Raw genomic sequence first — 15,497 nt, 5'->3', positions numbered from 1 at the left:
TTAGATAAATTGCACTTATGTCGGTTGGTTCCAAGATACGAAGATCTTAGATCATCGTGTCTCAAGTACCGCTTTATTCCCTACGTGGAACAAGTAGGCAGGTAGGAAAATAAAAGAAAAGTTTTGTTAAAAGTTTATATTGTACATCAACTATTACATATATTCGTAGAGGTAGAACATCCTACTCTTAAATTAAATGTCTAATATTACAATAATTAATATAAAATATTTGATTTCCATTGCGCCGCGTTTAATATCATCGTTAGGCGGAATCGTAAAACCGAACGGAAAATAAACGTAAACATTACAGATCACCCACAAATAATTTACAATCGTTTTGAATTCTCGACTTTAAAAAACATTAATCCATTCCAAAATATACACGTAACTTTTAAAAACGACGCTGAAAATATACTAACCGGTATTTAGAGAAGATTAATCACAATCTTATATTTTCTAAATACAAACGTATACATTCCACGCTTTAAAACATAAATTACAAAGATTTTTCCGAAAAAAACTTTTTTATCACAGAATATAAAATAAATACTAAGAAAATTATGTTCAAAAAAGTGGCAACACATTGCGTTTCACAGATTAAATATGTTTTTAGTAAATGAATTCAATGTTCTTTTTTTTTTAAATAAGCTAATCGGAACATCATTCGAAAACATTTCGCTATTTATGTATTTTTGTATAAAATAAATAAAATTTTCCAAAAAAAGGTAATTAAATTTTACAAATTTTAACTATCTTTTATTTAAACAAGGAATGTTGATTTATTACCAATAATAATTAATCAAGCCCGTCGACTTCATACAATTTAACACGTCAATCGCAGACATAATGTTTACATTACACCATAAAAAAAATTCACAAATTTCTAATGCAGCCAAATCATATGAATAATAAAGTGTGAGTAAAATTTATTAAACGTTCTTCCCAAACAAGAATCCCAATTATGTATAATTTCACCATGAAATATGATTTTAAATAATACCACCTTATTATTATGTACACGAGCTTAAAAATTACATTATCTTTGTAATTTACAACATATAAAAATCTTTATTTTGAACACATTTTCAATAAGATATGGGACATTTTTTACACCTAATGGTTCATATTAGAACCGCCTTCAATTTTTATGGCACAAAAAAAAACAGAAAAAAATAGTAATACATCAATATCATAATATATAGTTGCACCTTAAATAACTTTAGCTTAAAAACGTATCTTGAATTATTGAAACTAATCATTAATAGGCCGATAGCGCGACATCTAAAAGCAAATTACGTATTTTAATAAAGTGCGTTTAACATTTATTATTATTATTATTATTTTTTATTAATTTTTAAATTATAAATTCGTTATAACTAATTCATATTTCTTTTTAAATTAAAAAGAATAAACTAAAATATAATTAAGTTTCATGCACAAATTAATCATTATTATAGCACACTATCATAATTATATGCATTTATAATTTCTTTTATATTTGTATAATATATTCTTTCATAATATAATAATATACTGGTCGTTCTGAGATCTGTCGTCACCAACTTGGCTCCGAATACTGTATTTGCGTTCAATACAGTCTTATTGCTTTCCCAATATTTAACGTGCTATTTTAATTGAATATGCGATTTCGAAAAGGGCACATGTCGCATATTTTGTCAAATACGTTTTTTCATATACATGTAGTTTTGAAACTTACCTACACCCATTTTATAATAATTCCAGTAATTTTTAATTGCTTATTAACACTAAAATATATCTCAAAAGTTAATATTTTAAATCTTACACTGCTTTAGAAAATAATCAGTTTTTTTTTAATTTCCTTATCATTTTACATTTTCAGAGATGTGCCCTTTTCGAAATAGCATATTCAATTGCTTTAAATGCATATATCAAGGCGAGATCGGGGACACGGCGCTCCTTGCGGTTAAGGACTCTATTTAAGTCTAGCCTAGGTAAGGGGGATGCAGTGCGCCAGGGCAACGGTACTGATGCGGTCACGACTCGGATATCTTGAATTATTTAAGAGAGGACTGTCCAAACTACATACCTGTGCTAATTAAATTTACAACAAAAGCCAGAGGTACACAAAAAAAAAAAAAAGAAGATAGTTTCACTTTTAAATGATGTCACAGGAATGTTACAAGAATAAGTTTTTCTGATTAAAACACGCGTCGCGGGCCGTTTTCTGGACAACCCTGATTCAAGACATTACCTTAAATACATGAAAATCGTTTGAAAGACGTGTGTATTGGACTGGTATTTAAGGCATATCCAAGGGACATTTGTGACACACTTTAGGTGCCCTTCCATTTACGTACGTGCTATTTACAGCGAGTGAGTACAGTGTATAAAGTTACCCGGTAATATTCAATTCTTTTTCCGAATTTCTTGCAAGTCGCTGTGTGTTGTCATCTCGTACGTTTCACTTTGAAATATCGCAAAGTAATTGTACTAAAGCGATACAGCGATATACCTTATGCTTGAAGTTGTGGTGAACGCGAGCGGTGCTAGCTCTAACATCATCATAAGCCAATCTTAGTCGATACTCAAATATTAGCTAGCGACAAACGCGTTACTAAATTTCGAACAAATCAATTTTTTTCTCCGTTTATTAATAGATAATAACTCAATTTTACGTTCTATGTATTATATAATTTCATGTGAAACGTTAACAATGACCGAGACTCGTATTTTGTAACTCTCTAAGGATATAACTGTTTTTGACGGTACTTGAAAAATAAAATAAAAGCATCCCCAATAAAGGAATAAAATAGCACGATAAACTGTAACGGCCTACGCTTGCGAGGAGCCGCCCGGGGGCCACAAACGCCCCTATGCTCCATTTGTATAATATTGCATATAGCAACCTTCGATATTGTAACTAAGACTGCTTTAAAAACATGTTCCTCTTTTAGCAACGGATGTCCTAAATTTATATAATAATAATACAGTCATATTATTACATAAGTACGTAGAGTCAGCCGCAAGATTAAAATATCTGATCGCATGGAGAATTAAAGGTTATTAAGCAATAAATAAAGAGCGAAGGGAGTCTCACATCGTGTGGTCATACACCGAACTATGTTTCAATTGAACCCCAATTAAAACTTGGAAAATTTGATTTTCAAATATCAAACAAACTTTTGTAAGTTGCACACCGGACTACAAAATAGCTCTTCAGAATATTTTAACCGTTTCAAATTATTATTTTTTGGATTGAAATATTACTGGTGGCGTGGAGGCCTTTCTAGTTTCACCAGGATAGGTGGGCGAGCAAGGGCTCAGTCAAGAGGGGTGGGATTTGCTAACAGCTACCCGAGCGCTTCCAAAGGAGACCTAACAACTCAAGAGCAGCTGCTTCGCGAATGAATTTACTACCGGATCGGAATCGCGACCCGCTGAGAAGGTCTGGCGAGAAACTCAGTAAGCTGATGTATGGGACGTTTCAAATTGTCAAACACTCAATGATTTAGGACGTACATAATTGCCAAGTACTGAATTTCGCACGTATAGCTGGATTCGTTCCTATTAATGACCGTGTATAAATCGCGAGCAAGAATAAACACTGCGAGACCCCCCTCCCTCCTTCGAAGGACGAAAAACATATCTTTGAAACAATTTCAGTTCTTATCCCAAATGAAATGATTATCAGCTAACGATTCTCGTCACCACCTCGCCACTGTAATATAGGTAACTATAGCTAATTACGTGTATAATAATCTATCGTTGGCAGATATGTTATTGGATCATTGTTACGTAACGCGATCGTTAAATACCTTGTGTGAGGTTCATTGAACACGTCCGGAGTTAAGTTTAAGAACTTTACTTTCAACACCATTTCTTTGTATATTTAAAAAAAGTTAAGATCGTGTTATTGCATAGCGACAAAATAGCTTCATATAATTTAATTCTAGATGTAATTATCGAATTATGAAACAGATAACGCAGAATTCATTTTTAATTACTGCAGTAATAAATAATTTGGATACAAGGTTTTTTTTTAATTGAAGACATGAGTGGATAAAGGGGATATGATACAATTTGTTGATTTTGATAAAACGCGAAACAAACTTTTGTTACTTGCACTTTTTCATCTTACATAACTCCTTCATGACATGTACTTATAAAAATGGCCTTTAATCCTGGACTTTTAAGGTCTAATATGGTTTAAACGCACATAACCTTTATTCAATGTAAATAAAAACTCAAAAACCTTAAAAACGATACTTAACCCCTTCATCCACTCACGTCTTCAATTATGTCCAAGTTCGTTTACAATTCATCGCTCATTATATATAAATACATGTAAACGAATCATGGAAATGTATTATTTATGTGGCTATGCAATAATAACGGTACGTAAAGACATCAAAATCCCGCGACAACAACATTACGTTGAACGAACACATCTGCCTAGCGCGACCCTCGATATAATCTTATCTACATCTCCTCCTCACAGATGGACGACTCTATTCACGTAAACTAATACATACAATCTTCTATTGAGGAGTGTGAGTGACACACCAATTTTATTAATATGTATTGATAGCTGAGTTCCGCGATGTAACCCGCGGTTATTGTAGTACCGCGGGTGATGCCGCAAGGCGAAGCAAGTCTAAAACAAGTAGCCTAAGTTTCTCTAGTCCCGTCAAAATCGGTCTAGCCGTTCCAGAGATTAGCCGGAACAAACCGACAGACAGACAGACAGACAAAAATTGTTAAAAATGTTATTTTGGTGTATGTACCGTATATATATTCATATGCGTGTAGTAAAAAGCGGTTATTTCAATATTACAAACAGATACATCAATTTTATTTACATGTATAGATAGACTAGCTGAGTCCCGCGATGCTACCCGCGGTTTTTCGTACCGCGAATGACGCCGCGGGGGAAGCTATTCTAAAAAAAGTTGCCTAAGTTACTCCTTGTATCATCAGCTACCTATCAGCGAAAATCGTATCAAAATCGGTCCAGCCGTTCCAGAGATTAGCCGGAACAAACAGACAGACAAAATTAAAAAAAATGTTATTTTGGTATTAGTAAATTTGCAACAACGATATTATAACAGTTTACATGAATAGACCTCCATCGCACAATTCAAATACCAACGTACTTTGAAATATCTCCAACATCGACACTATAACAAGATAAATCGATAAGACATAATCGATTATTTCTGTATATATGTATATATATATATTTATTTTCAGTACAAATCTACATCTTTCTTTAATTATTATTATAAAACAAAACAATACGATTATGTACGTTTGTACTTAACGAATACATGATACGACACGGGATACTGAGTGCGGACGTGTCGGCGGCTGCGCGCGGGCACGTCAATCTGTACCCACATCTGTACTATACTGGACTATCCGTCGAATGTGGGTAGAAGCATTTAATCCAATGCACTAGCGCCTTATGAAGGGCGAGCGCACTCAGTACTGCGGGGGGACGGGGGGACAGGTGCAGCGTTATAACGCATCGGGCTCGTAGTACTGCGGGGGGACTGGGGGACAGGTGCAGCGTTATAACGCATCGGGCTCGTAGTACTGCGGGGGGACGGGGGGGCAGGTGCAGCGTTATAACGCATCGGGCTCGTAGTACTGCGGGGGACGGGGGGACAGGTGCAGCGTTATAACGCATCGGGCTCGTAGTACTGCGGGGGGACGGGGGGACAGGTGCAGCGTTATAACGCATCGGGCTCGTAGTACTGCGGGGGGACTGGGGGACAGGTGCAGCGTTATAACGCATCGGGCTCGTAGTACTGCGGGGGGACGGGGGGACAGGTGCAGCGTTATAACGCATCGGGCTCGTAGTACTGCGGGGGACGGGGGGACAGGTGCAGCGTTATAACGCATCGGGCTCGTAGTACTGCGGGGGGACGGGGGGACAGGTGCAGCGTTATAACGCATCGGGCTCGTAGTACTGCGGGGGGACTGGGGGACAGGTGCAGCGTTATAACGCATCGGGCTCGTAGTACTGCGGGGGGACGGGGGGACAGGTGCAGCGTTATAACGCATCGGGCTCGTAGTACTGCGGGGAGACGGGGGGACAGGTGCAGCGTTATAACGCATCGGGCTCGTAGTACTGCGGGGGGACGGGGGGACAGGTGCAGCGTTATAACGCATCGGGCTCGTAGTACTGCGGGTCGGACGGACAGTCGCAGTCGTCGGGCCGCGGCGGGTTGTGTCCGAAGTTTCCGTAGTCGTCCGTGAGCGAGCTGTGGCGGGCGACCACGCACACGTGCCGCCGGCCGGGCTCGCACAGCCACCGTTCTGTTACACACGACACGGACATCAACACGAGCCCGGGCCTCGGGGCAGCGGCGCAGCTCGGGGCGCAATGACAGGCGCTTCCAAACATCGCAAACAACCGGTTATTTGATTGACCAATGTGAGGACGACCCGACCTCATGTCGCGACATGACCAACATTAACACTTCAGTCTTCCTACTGTATTAGAGCAAAATTTCATTCACTTCTCAAACCTTTTACCTTTACTGGTAGTGATTTTTCTGTGTGTGACTGGTAGGTATTATCACTCTGCTTATTTCTGCAGCGAAGCATTAACGCGTTCCGGTTTGAGGGGTGGCCATTTATTTTACTATAGAACTGAGATTCAGAAGTAATGTGGATGACGGCATTAACGTTGTTGATGTCTATGGGCACCAGTAACCATTTAACAACAGGTGGGCCGCAAGCTCTTTTTTTATTTATTGCTTAGACACAGCTTGTACAGCTTGCTCGGACACAGATCTAAACAAATAAATATATTATATATACAAAACTGAAATTAAAAATATGTTCGTTAGAAATTCATACAATCTGTTGTTAAGTAATCGTGTTATACTTACCTCTGGTAATGTCAACGTCGGTCATTAGTTCCTCATTCATCAGAGCCGATAACGCATCGTCCGTGTGTTTAGAATCTGTAATATAAAAGCTAATCAACAAGCTGTACGTTTTTTTTTTTATTGCTTAGATGGGTGGACGAGCTCACAGCCCACCTGGTGTTAAGTGGTTACTGGAGCCTATAGACATCCACAACGTAAATGCGCCACCCACCTTGAGATATAAGTTCTAAGGTCTCACATATAGTTACAACGGCTGCCCCGCCCTTCAAACCGAAACGAATTACTGCTTCACGGCAGAAATAGGCAGGGCGGTGGTACCCACCCGCGCGGACTCACAAGAGGTCTTACCACCAGTAATAATATCAAATATCATACAATTTTAAAACGCCAGTAAGTCAGGGGCAAAGTAAACCGTTTTTTCCATTGATTATGGGAGGAGTATTTATGCATAAGCCGAAAAATAATATCAAAATAAAATATATAGTAATATATTTATATTGTTGCAAAGGATTCTCTCCAATGCGATCATAATACAAGAACTTAACAAGAAAATAATAATCTTTTCATATTCACATTTTCTTTGTGAAGTTTTACCACAATTTGTGTCTTGACATTAGGTATGTTCATCAAACAATCCTGTGTAACTAATAAATTTTGAGGGCAGCACAATGTGATGTCGATGGTGTCTGCTGAAACCACCCCTCACTCCACAATTAAAATAAAATTAGGGTTAATTAGTGGAACAGAAATCTATTTCAGCCATGAATTAGGTTGGGGAGTATGGTTATTTGAATACGAATGAATTTAATTTAAAACATGTATAAGAACTCAAAATGGTCAAAGTTCTCTGATTATTGTTTTTGCTACTTTTAGCAACAATGTAACAATACCAAACCGTATTTATTGATACATACCAGACTGCTCATTGGTGACGGGTTCCTCCTTGACTGGCAGGACTTGTGGCGAAGTGGGAGTGGTGGGGGTGGTGGGAGTCGGCGGAGGCGTGGGCGTGGCAGCGGGGGGCCCGGCTTCCCCGCTACTGTTCGAGCTGCACTCTGGACTGTACGGTGCCATCTAGGGTAAACCAGTTTTTCAATTACAAACACATTTTTTTCTGTTGACTTGCTCAGGCTCTACCTGGTGGTAAGTGATTGCCGGGGTTCATAGATGATCAACAATAGTAGGGGCATAGTCAAGATGAATTTTGTTGCTCCATTTGACAGACTTACAGACTATCTTTCACTATACTTTGGTACACTTAGACACAGAGGACAGCTTAAGGCATTTATTGACATGATCATATGACATGACATGGCAGTCCTCTGCCATATAAAATTAGAACACATATTTTCATACAGGATCAATGCACAGTTTATCATCTGGCTCTTCCTTGTTATTGCTGTGTATAACTATGTTTTTCAGTGTAGGTCGAAATCTATACTTTTGATTATGTACTATTTAATTTTATTTATTTTAATGATATTTTCTAAACAATTAGCAATCATTAGAGCGCTCTTATCTTTTGGTACATCAGTTCTAAAAACACACATATGTGAATCACCATGTGTTTTTCACAATTACTTTCACACAAAATTTATTTGAAAATTAATAAATCAATTTTACCCCCTCAAATACTATAAGATCCAAGGATTCTTTCTTGTTTTGGGTACTGGAAAGACAAGAGAGACTAGAAAAATGACAGCTACAGTTCATATATCCCACGTGGAGGTATTTATTCACAACTAAAACCAAACCCTAATATAATCAGAATAATGAACTAATCAACTAATAAGGCAATAGCATTTAAATAAAAAACTTCACTCAGATTACATAATTAAACCAAAAATAATTTTATCACAATTTTTACCCTTAAACTCCTACGTCTTCTAGGAGTGACCTCTGCCATTTTGTAACTAGTATCCATCGCCCAATATGAACCCTTCCCTGGATCATCTTTACTCCGAGCAACTTTCATAAAACATTTGTTTAATGACAGGTTGTGTCTTATAGAGTTCTGAAAATGAATACACCATATAAAGCATTTGTAATCTTTTCAGGAAAGGTTATTTGTGAACACAATTACCATATACATCAATACATATAATCAATTTTTTTACATTTATTCCTGATATTTAAAACATTTCTCAATGTGTACTTATGTGTTATATAAAGCATTGGAACATAGGAAGTTGTACATTATTTATCAAATATCAGAAAAGCTTAGAAAATACTTTATTTTACTACTTTTATTCTCTTTACTGCTTTATTTAGGCTGTAGCCTAGTTTGAGTTTGTGGGAACTTTCATATTAAAAACAATCAGACTTACCATCCAACCCTTCCCAGCCTCTTTATAATATGGGAATGCATTACATATATAAGTGTATATCTCATTCAGAGTCATCTTGCCATTCGGAGAGCTGCTGATTGCAAGCCTTATCATGCTTGCATAGCTGTGGAGAGTTAGTTTTATTAAATAATATTCATTATGTTATCTTTAGGACATTAGTGTGTTACAATATGTAAACAAAAAACTTTGAATCTATTCTAAATGGGATGTAGTCTGTTCTGAGGCCTAAGCTCCAGTTTTTTTTTATTGCTTAGATGGGTGGACGAGCACAGTCCACCTGGTGTTAAGTGGTTACTGGAACCCATGGACATCTACAACGTAAATGCGCCACCCACCTTGAGATATAAGTTCTAAGATCTCAGTATAGTTGCAACGGCTGCCCTATCCTTCAAACCGAAACGCATTACTGCTTCACTGCAGAAATAGGCTAGGCGGTGGTACCTACCCGCGCGGACTCACAAGAGGTCCTACCACCAGCAAAACCACCAGCTCCAAGAAATTCAGATGAATATACTTAAATTTGGTTTTAATTGAATCTTTTGTGTACCTTCAATTAGAAATATCAGAAACGTATTTTAATAGAGTGGATTTGCAGAACACAATATGTATGTTGCTTGTATACCTTTGATAACATTGATAGACAATTCTTAGTATTCTTAAATGTGACCACTTATCTATAAATATTAATATTTTTAAATTTCCTCTCAGAATTAAATAATGTTCATTTAATTCTCTATAGCATGACAATTTATTTCTATAGTTTAGTATCTCTAATAAGTATAATCTAATATGGTCATCAGATTTGAAATAAGGTAAGGAAAATGTGTCCATGGTCTTATTGCAAGATTGATTTAGTTGGAATTAATGTTTGTAAATGTACACAAAAAATTTTAACTTTTGTTCTAGGCTAGTGTTGTTCAGAGCACTAATGACGAGGCAGCCAACAGAAGGGCCATCGAAATCAAGGCAGTTCCAAGGATATGGGGCCTGAGCTGCCAACCTGAGCAAAGACTTGTTAAGGCTGATATATTTTTTATTCAACTATACTATTTTAGATAAAATAAGTTATTATTTTATATCATAGCTACACATTTTGGTTAGTAAAAATAAACAAAATGGCTAAAACGTGACTAATTAGCTAATGAACATTGTTTTAAGACTTTTAGGTACTATGGCTTTGGGTTATAGTTCTCTTACAGATAAAAAAAACAGTATGAGGCCTTGCCATAAAAATAAAATCTTTTGTTTATTCTTATTAAGATTTATTTTTGCACGAAAGGCTTAGTCAACGAAAATAATATATTTAGTAAAAAAAAAAAAAACAATAGAATACAGTTACGGAGGACAGTGGATTAAGCTCAAGCAACACGAATTGATATAAATTTGCTACCTGTAGGCTGGTTTCGCATGTTTAATTTTGTTAGTGTTCTCCTTCTGTTCGTCCTTGTTGTTGTTTTCCTGTTGCAAAGCCAGTGGCTGCACATCCTCGTAAAGGAAGCGCGGTATCGGTCCGAGGGGGCTGTGGCGAGGAGTTCCAGGACTGTACGCGGGCAGCCACTCCACTCCCGGCGACTCGCTCATTGTCCCATAAATATAACTACTCTTACACCTCACATTCGATTAATTATCACGTCTATCGGCTCACAAAGCCCTCAGGATCGTATCCTCGTTGCTTCTCACGGAGACTTTTATTGTAGTACATGAAGAGTCCTTGAAATTACGACCTATCTAAATTTACTAACACATCACTCTTGTACGACCAATATATTAAACAAAATAAAATTAAGAAGTAAATAGGAACATTTACTAATTATATAATATAAAATAATAAAAATACACAAAGAAAATTAACAATTATAATGATAATCAAAATTATTATGACATTTGAAGCACCTACAACAAGGAAAATGGCGGTGATCTAAACCGCTCCGATTTACGTTCGAAAAACTTGTATAGTCATCTCAGTTTAAAAACAAATTTGAATACCATTTTTTTAAATAATTTTCAGAAGCAATAGCTACGACCTACGAATTATTGAAATAATAGTTATCTTATTCAATTAGTAAACTAGTTCCTGATATGTATTTATGGGTTTGGATGAAAACAATTGATAAACAGTAAAAAAAATAGGACTTAATTCTCCCTAAGATTTCTGTTGTAGGTTTCAGTTAAATTGATGATATCGAAGACGAAAACATTTTTAAAAGTGTCACTTTAAGTGTAACGTTGCTTTACTTCTATTGCATACAATTTACAACGTGTAAAAAACTATAAGTGGTTGGGGAAATTTTAGAAACTAATATAGCAACATTTTCGATATTTACCAATTGTCAGGTCTTTTTGGCGGGAACGCGAGGAATGAAGTTGTGTGATTTGTTTTATTTTGTCTATTTAGTGTTTCTTCGGGTTTAAATGTGTAATAATGGTGGTTTATTAACTGTTTAATATCTGTGAAAGTGCACAAATGTGGGAAAATGAAACAAAGCCGCTGGACGTAACTTCTCGGGATCCTCCAAAAGTCCACTGAAAAAATCTTCGTAAATGACCACCATTTTACTGAGATTATATATCATCTCAATTCATTTCATTTAATTTCATCCCAGTTGATTAGTGTCTCAAATTAATCATCTTCATTTCATTTCACCCCATAATATCATTTTTCATATAAATATGAATAATATAAATTAAAATAAGACATGACTTAAAGGTCTCAGTTATCAGGTCATAAAATCTTTTAAAAAAAATTGTCAATTGTCAGTTTCAGATTTGAATTTTTTAACGTCAGTTGAAATGAAATGTTCGGAGTGGCATGTCGTTTTATTTGTGATTTTAATTTTAACGGATTGTTGACATTCTTGACAGTACATTGTAATCGCATAAATTATAATTTACAAACTGTGTGTGAACAATTCCTACCTACCTATTATTGAAATTGTTCTTTGTATATTGTGACAATGGCGACACTACCAGAAGTCGGCGTGTCCGACTTTGTGCTCTTGGACAACTTGACTACAGAGACATTTATTGAAAATTTGCATTTGAGGTGAGTCTTTACCCTTTCGTATCGAAACTAAATTAATGAAAGAAGTCCTTAAAAATTACAATGTTATGTATGAGAGCAAGTTGTTCTATACAGTTACAGCGAAAAGTTAGTTAACTTTTATTGCATTTGGTTCATATTTCTTCAGTTTAAATGTTTTTTTTTAAATAATATAGTTTAATTTTACTTCGGAACTGCGAAATTTTACTTCTCTATATTACTTCGAAAGTGTAATAAAATGTATGAAATTGTTTTTACACGCTTTTTTTAATGCTAATTCATTTATTGTCCTATACTTAAGCACCTGTTTAGATAAAATGTTGTAAAAATATAATGTAATTGTAATGTTGTAGAGATATCAAAACAATAATTTATATTTTCTAATAGATAAAAATAATAATGAGCCTATTCTCTAAAATATTAGGTAAAGACAAAAAAATTATGTTTGTGTAATTTAATATTTAATGGATTTAGTTTTCCTGGTAGTATGTTTACTAAATTGATGTACATATGTATCATAAAGTACTATATTTCCACTGTAATATACCTATATTATACTAAAAACCTTGTCTTGTCAAGAATGTACATCTACATCTACAAGTGAACTAATAAATGAAAAATTTTATTGCACTAGTAGGTTCTCATTAAATTGGGCTAGGTATAGAAAGGAATGTAGAAAATGGAGATAAGGATAAGATAGGGGCCTGTCAAACTTACACCAGGGTGACAGGTTTGCTGGCTTTCTTCATATAAATTCCTCTTTCTGCAACATTATGAACCTCATATGCACGGTGAATCCAAGGATTACTAAGAAGTTTCTCTCTTAATAGCAATATACACAGTGTTATAACGGTGCAGTGATCCTGATCGTCCATTTGAGTCACTTGCTCATCTATTACCAATACAGCAGTAAACAATTCAAATAAAATAACATGTTTCTTGACATCATTCTGAGTCATAATAAATAGCTTAGAAACTTTAAACGTTTTAAAGGTCGAGGATCCTAAAGGTCTTTTTCGAAAAGAAAAAAGTCAAATCTAGTGTTGGAAGAATATGTAAGTACACTATTGATATCAGAGAAAAATTTTAGGATTTGCTTTTTCCTATGACTGAAGTGTTATTTATTTTTTTGCAAACAAAAAAATGCCAGTCTGATTCTCACAATGCATCTGTAGTAGGTTCCCTCCCTGGTGACGGTTCGGAGCGATAGGAAGGGCCCAGGCCATGTGCGCCGCCGTGTTGATATCGACGAAGAGCGATCGGTTGATGGTGTATCACATTCCGATTCAGCATGCTGGTATCCATCGCCTGGGCTTCTGAGCGATAGCCGACTTATTGCCTTGTTTAATGACGAGTCGTGCTAGGGTGGACGTGCTTATGGTTGCAGTGCTGATCGCCTTGCACCTGGGAATCTCTCCATATTAACCCGGGTATCGGTAGTACGAGCCAGAGTCCAGGAGAATCGTATATTGCGTGGCTACGGTAGTCGCACATACCCTGCGCTGACGAAGATGTTCTCGTGAGAAGATTCGGTCCCCTGCCTAAGAGAAAAAGTCACAATACGTCTGTGTGTTTAGTGCGAGCTTTTTAACGTTTTCGATCGCGTAAAATGCAGTTGGAACAGCGCCCCTAGCGGCAAACGTGGCAAACCTTTAAACTCCATACAAAGAGTTAACTTTTACGCTATCGAAAACTTTAAAAAACTCGCACTAAGCACACTGAGCCAATACGAGATCTTTGACATCTCGTAGAAGGCAGCAGCAGCTAAATCTATACTTCTATACTTATACTTAATATTATAAAGAGGAAAGATTTGTTTGTATTGAATAGGCTCCGAAACTACTGAACCGATTTGAAAAATTCTTTCACTGTTTGGAACCTACACTATTCCCGAGTGACATAGGCATAAAATTAGCGATCCCTACTAAAACTCCAATAATGTAACTCAAGGTGTAAAAAAAATACCTAAAATATTCCTTACACCGCGTGCGCTGCGAAAACTATTGATGATAGAATAATATAATGTACTACGACTTTGTAGAACACATTAATATTTACCAAAAGTGTTGCGACAGCATCTAACTATTATAGTTATGCCGCAATAAGTGTTCTTTTATTTTAAAAACTAAAACAACGTCGTTGTAATTTTTGTTAAAGACCCGAGCGGAGCCGGAGTGGGCCGCTATATATAATATACGTGTAAAATAATTGTTTTACCTTAGATGTATCATACAGAGATTCATTTAGTGACGCTTGTTTTCTGATGTCACGTCTACCTTGACCGTCATATCCTTGCAGTTTTCCTCGAGCTGTATTTAATTGTTTGTTTCATAAAATAGTAACTTGAATGATTGTTTTTTGCCCAATGTTTCTGATGTTTTACGTTTTAGACGTAAGGGACCTTTCGTTATTGGATCGGGATGTAATGAGTTTTGTAAGCCTTGTATCTCAGACGAGGCACGAAGATGTAGGAATGAACTCCTATCTAGTAAAAAGTAGTGTGATGTGTTGTGATGAATTCTTGATTGCTTTAGATTTATATAGGATTCATCACCTTTCTGGCGTTGAGTGATTCGTATTGTTAAAAGCCCACTGAGTTTCTCGCCGGATCTTCTCAGTGGGTCGCGTTTTTGATCCGGTGGTGGCTAGTGTTAGCAACGTCGTCAGGTTAGAGCCCCGTGAGCTCACCTACTCACTCGATTACGTTGCCATAGCCCTCCCAGTAAGTCTTACCTAAACTTAGGTAGGAAAAATAAATAAAAACCGCGGTACAGCTTCTGAAGAACGATTTTCATGTTACAACCATCGAAACACTTAGCAATTCACTTACACAGCCCTTTGGGATCTCATCCGCATCGACGGACTGAAGTACTCTACCGCACCTAGTTCGATAAAAAATATAGTGACAGAAATTCAGCTTAGTCTAACAAAGCACAGCTCAGAATAACTTGATGCGTAAGCGACCCTAATTTAGCATCGGTAAAAAGCTCAGTATTTTATCAATTTCCTAATTATATTTGATAACATTCTGTTCGAAAAACACTTCCATAAATAAGTATTTTAAAAGAGATAAATATATCTATAACTAGCGACCCGCCCTCGCTTCGCTTCGGAAACATTAAATCACACATGAAACCAAAAAAAAAAATAAAAAAAAAAATTAAAAAAGTAGCCTATGTTCATCAGGGACAATGTCGGCTTCTAATGGAAAAAGAATTTTTCAAATCG

General features: G+C 36.3%; 2 protein-coding genes across 2 annotated transcripts in view; one reads left to right on the top strand and one right to left on the bottom strand.

The window, feature by feature from the left end:
• Positions 1-121: 121 nt before the first annotated feature.
• Positions 122-11,144, bottom strand: LOC114244990 (uncharacterized). Its single transcript, XM_028176990.2, has 6 exons — positions 10,620-11,144; positions 9,209-9,332; positions 8,749-8,895; positions 7,796-7,955; positions 6,882-6,956; positions 122-6,303 (listed from the first exon to the last, which is right to left on the bottom strand). Exons 1-6 carry the CDS (start codon positions 10,808-10,810, stop codon positions 6,146-6,148), a joined length of 855 nt encoding a protein of 284 aa, XP_028032791.2. The 5' UTR covers positions 10,811-11,144; the 3' UTR covers positions 122-6,145.
• Positions 11,145-11,998: 854 nt separating this feature from the next.
• Myo31DF (Unconventional myosin ID) overlaps positions 11,999-15,497 on the top strand; it is a 47,924-nt gene continuing 44,425 nt past the window's right edge. The window contains exon 1 of the mRNA XM_028176992.2: positions 11,999-12,272. Coding sequence (XP_028032793.2) covers positions 12,184-12,272 — 89 coding nt within the window. The 5' untranslated portion in view covers positions 11,999-12,183. The remainder of the gene's footprint in view (positions 12,273-15,497) is intronic.

The sequence above is a fragment of the Bombyx mandarina genome, chromosome 08 (assembly GCF_030267445.1).
Source record: "Bombyx mandarina strain Sakado chromosome 08, ASM3026744v2".
Taxonomy (NCBI): domain Eukaryota; kingdom Metazoa; phylum Arthropoda; class Insecta; order Lepidoptera; family Bombycidae; genus Bombyx; species Bombyx mandarina.
This window is presented reverse-complemented; position numbering and strand designations above follow the sequence as displayed.

Coding starts and splice junctions, on each gene's coding strand:
- LOC114244990 (XM_028176990.2), bottom strand. CDS start 10,810: ATGAGCGAGTCGCCGGGAGTGGAGTGGCTGCCCGCGTACAGTCCTGGA. Junction 8,896..9,208: donor AGGCTGGGAAGGGTTGGATG/GTAAGTCTGATT, acceptor ATTCATTTTCAG/AACTCTATAAGACACAACCT. Junction 6,957..7,795: donor CGTCACCAATGAGCAGTCTG/GTATGTATCAAT, acceptor TTTATATTACAG/ATTCTAAACACACGGACGAT.